The sequence below is a fragment of the Gavialis gangeticus genome, unplaced genomic scaffold, assembly GCF_001723915.1.
Source record: "Gavialis gangeticus isolate Ggan-Ray unplaced genomic scaffold, GavGan_comp1, whole genome shotgun sequence".
NCBI classification, from domain to species: Eukaryota; Metazoa; Chordata; order Crocodylia; family Gavialidae; genus Gavialis; species Gavialis gangeticus.
Genome location: NW_017729017.1, coordinates 6,094,675 through 6,099,082, shown reverse-complemented (window position 1 = coordinate 6,099,082; position 4,408 = coordinate 6,094,675). Strand labels below are relative to the sequence as shown.

The 4,408-nt window shown below is 47.8% G+C and overlaps 1 protein-coding gene across 1 annotated transcript in view; it reads right to left on the bottom strand.

The window, feature by feature from the left end:
* The window catches only part of GGT7 (gamma-glutamyltransferase 7), an 87,413-nt gene that overhangs the window by 69,222 nt on the left and 13,783 nt on the right, over positions 1 to 4,408 (bottom strand). The window contains exons 4-5 of the mRNA XM_019513011.1: positions 3,733 to 3,850; positions 1,210 to 1,277 (exon numbers count right to left, since the gene is read on the bottom strand). Coding sequence (XP_019368556.1) covers positions 1,210 to 1,277; positions 3,733 to 3,850 — 186 coding nt within the window. The remainder of the gene's footprint in view (positions 1 to 1,209; positions 1,278 to 3,732; positions 3,851 to 4,408) is intronic.

Here is a 4,408-nt window from a genome sequence, read left to right as displayed (position 1 = left end):
CCCCCCCCCACACACACACACACACACCCCAACCCCCCAATCATACAAAGTACCTGAATAATTTTGCATAATTTTGAGGTTTTCTGTGCCTAATTTTTTAGTTTTTATCTGCAAAATTAAAATTGCAATTAATTGCAACTAATTTTTTAACGGTGCCACTAATCACGATCAAATTTTTTTAATTGTTTGACAGTCCTAGTATTAACATTACCGCACCTGGGTTAAGGTTTTTTGCTAGAACTAAAAACAGTTTGTAAGGCTGTAAAACTGAAGAGACATTAGCAGGAATAGCTAACAGATGGCAAAATTGCAGAAGAAAGGATAATTTATGGAACATAAAGGCTATTTATTAAAAAGGAGAGAGGGTTGTTAATACCCATGGAGTGAAGACATTAGCAGGGATCAAATTGGTTATGTTGAGCCATGAAATCAATCAACTCCCGCAGGACTGCCTGACAAGAAATGCTGCTACCTCTCCTAGTCAGTTGGTTTTAAAGTTTGAGTGGAAGGGGAATCAAAAAGAGGGTGCAACTGGACCACTGCACCCCCCTGGATCCTCCCCTAGGAACAAGAGAGAAATGAAGGCAACCTCATGCTTTTCAATCTTTCTTTTTTTATTTCTTTGTTAACATCTCAAAAATTGCCAAGCAAAATGAATTTTTTTGTTCAATTTAAAAAAAGGAAATTTCTGATATTCTTTTCAACTAGTTTTTATTGAGTTTGATTTGTAATTCATTTTCTGGTCTGCTTCTCAGAGAGCCTGAGTACTCACAACCACCAGAATAATAAGTGTTAGTCACCTCTGCAAATTAGGCTATAATCATACAACTGCACACAATCATAACAACTGCCCATATAAATTAACCATGTGACTGAATGTGTGCAATACTGGAAACCCTAACCACTGGCTGTAACATGCATTCAGAACAGTGCTGAATACTGAAAAAAGTTACCTGAATATCATATTCCAAGGGAAAGTGAACTGATGGCACATCCAAGACTAATGAGAGAGACTTGGGACAGCATTTGAAGTCACTTTGCCAACAACAAGATCCTCTTCCCATTGGACCTTTACTGACACCAAATCTGCCAATGAGTCTTGTAGTAGAGTGCAAGTCACTGATGAATGGGATTAAACAGCATTTAACCTGCAGCACCTTTCACTGGAATACACTCCACAGAGTAGCAATGTGTGTGAAATAGTCTTACCTCCCATATAACTGGTGGGCCTTATGCATCCCTTGTATCATTCCTGGCACTCCCACCAACAGACCCACCTGCACAAAAGAAAGGACAAGAAAGAAAATATCCCTATGGACATATTTTCCAACTTGGAATCAAAACAACCACCATAAAAAGATGCCATTCATTTTTATACAGCATGTTTTCCATGGGAAGGGAAAGAGGCTGAAGATATTAGGAATAAGATAGACATAAGGGTTGCTGGTGACAGACTAAACTGAGGAGGAAAAGTCTTTGGGGGGGAAATGGGAAAAATTTAATCCTGTAGTAACTCTGATAAAGTCATACAGCCCAATGACACCTAGCTTTTGCCATTTATCTATTGCTCCCATATTCCCTTATCCCCAAATATGACTCAGTTTATTTGTTTCTAGTAAGACTTAGTGGCCCAAGGGATTCCTAAACTGCACTGGACCTTTTCTCCTCTGGCTCAGGTTACTAGTGACTGAAATTCTCACCCCATGAGCAGTGTCCTGTGGCCTATATAAAATAAGTGAGTACATTTCCATTCAGCTCCTTGTGGACAAAAAAGCTATACAGGGATCCCGTTTTTCTCTGTTTAAAAATCCCAAATTCTCCAATAAAAAATCACTAATTTTCTGATGAAAAACCCCCAAATCCACATTCTTCCATGATTAAAATTAAATGCCACTATATATATATAGGTATCAGTTGAACACAATGTTTTTATTGATATATTTACAATTTTAAAGCAATCTGGAAACCTGCCAGAATAAATTCTAAATACCTATCTATTTTGGCATTTGATTTTGGTTTTTTTATTATAAAAAATCAGAGCTCCCTCTACTCCCTTAACTCACCAGGACATGGGTCCAGCTGTGGCTGCCCTCCCCTTCTGCTTTGTGATGCTGAGCAGCCCAGATATGCCGATGCCTTGCCCATGCTGTTGCCCTTCACTCCCAACCTGCAACCTGCCCAGTACTGCTGGTGCCCCTCGCTCCTGACTCACAATCCCCTGCACTCCCCAGCCATGCCAGTGCCACTCACTCCCAGCCCATAGTCCCCTGCCCTCCCCACCCCCGTGGCCCTCACTCCCAACCCACAGCCCCCTGGCCCTGCTGGGGCCCCTCACTCCTTACCCAGAGCCCCCTACCCACCCCAGCCCTGCCACAGGGGGGCTCCAGCTGCCTCCCACCCAACCAGCCCTGCACAGGCTCACTGGATGGTGGTCTGCAGCAACAACGTAGGGATGGGCTCCAGCATGAGGTACATACTGCATACCTCATGTGGAAACAGGCAGTGGCTGGGGCTCCACACGTTGCCCCACACCACTGGCTCAGGCTGGGGCTGGGGCTGAGGCTGGGGCTGGGGCTGGGGCTACAACACAGCAGGGAGGACCAGTGCCATGCTTCACATCAGCAGCACGAAGCAGAGTGCAGCTCTGGCCCAGGCTATGCTGCAGGCAGCAAGAGGAGGGCAAGGAGCTCCAGGCAATCTCTGTCCTGCCCAGGCTGTAGAGCAGTGGCTGCAGCAGCTTTGGCTCACACAGGAGGCAGCAGAGAGAATCCAGCCCCAGCATGGGCTGGAGGAAGGGAGAGGAGATGCCTTTGGCATGACCCCTTCTGCTGCTGAGCTGAGGCTCCTGCACTGTGCCAGGCAGTCTGGCCACAGCCCCACCCTCTCAGCCCCCTGGCAGCATCTCCTGGCCAGCCTGCCCCTGCTCCTCAGAGCACAGGTACCAGCCCCAGTCACTGGCCCAGCCAAGCAGCTCCCCACCACCCTTGAAGGACCACTCCCCATCCCCTTCCCCTGCTGGATGGGCAGGTGCCTCTGGGCAGCTCCTGCTGGCAACAGCACGGAGCTGAGCTCACCAGTGGCACCAAGCACTGCTTCAGCCCCTCTACGCCACCGTAGGCCCAGCACACGCACACCTTCCCTCCGTGTCAGCAGACACCTGCCCCACCCTTACACACCCATCCCCTCCACACACCCCTGCCACACACACATACATATGCCCCACACAACCCACCCCCTAGGCCCCTAACCCTAAGCAGCTCCTTGCAAGCTGGAAACCTGCCAGTCTGCAAGAGGAAACCCATGGTTTCCTGTGGTTTTCTCCTTTGAAGGAAAAAATTCGTGTTTTTCTGCAGCAAATGGAAAATCTGGATCTCTGGTCATAAATCACCCTCCTTTGTTGGCAATTTCAGCAGAGAGGTGAAGGCCCTACTAAGCCACTCAGACTGCATGCCCCACTCTGCCCAGGATCACTCCACTGCAGGATCGAAGAGCCAGTCTGAGGCTGAGGAAGCCTGCCCTGTGTTTGTTCCTGTTCTTTGAGGAAGTGATTGGAAACTTAAGGCTCCAGGACTGAACAGCCAGCACCTTGACCAGAGCTAGAATATAAGGCATCCTTGCTGCTCACAGTACATGTGATTTCAGACAATCAGAGTGAGGAGGAAATGGAAAGAGAAGAAACTGAGACCAATGAACACACAAATAAAAAGCCTGCAATATAGAGCTCTGTCTCACCTTTGCCTCCAAGGCCTTCTGAAGGACCTCCTCCTGGATCTCAAAGGGTGCCGTCTCTCGGAAATCAATCACCTGGCTCTCGTTCTTTCGGATGTCATGAACCAGCATCACTCCTCCACTGCAAGAAGAACACGGTGCGTGCACTGCATATTGGGCATTTCTTCTCTGGCTCAGGTCTGTAGTGACTGAAATTCTCACCATGTGAGCAGTGTGCGGAGCACCTTGCTGTCCACAGAGATCTTTGTCACTTTACAGGCCACACTGCAGTCATCATTAGGCTAGTTGAGGGCCGTAGCTATGGATCAATCAGCCCCATCTCCATTCCATCCCCATTTCTGGTCACCTGGGCAAGGCTTCACAGCCCTCAAAGGTTCTGTACCCTGGTGCTTGAAAAATGGAATCCTTCGACACCACAGTCCTTCTCTCAGGAAGTCTCTCTGACCTAACTGCTGATTCTCCGGCCACAGTCAAATGTTTACTCTTATTAAGCCCATGAAACAAGGCGTACACCCAATGAAAGGGAGGGGCCATCACCAAGGAGGACTATACCTCCATTCCTCAAGACTGTAGGGGGGCTGTTAGGAAGGCCAAAGCGGAGATGGAACTGAGACGAGCAACCCAGATCAAGGATAACAAGTCCTTTTTTAAATATATAGGGGGTAAAAAGAAGGTACTG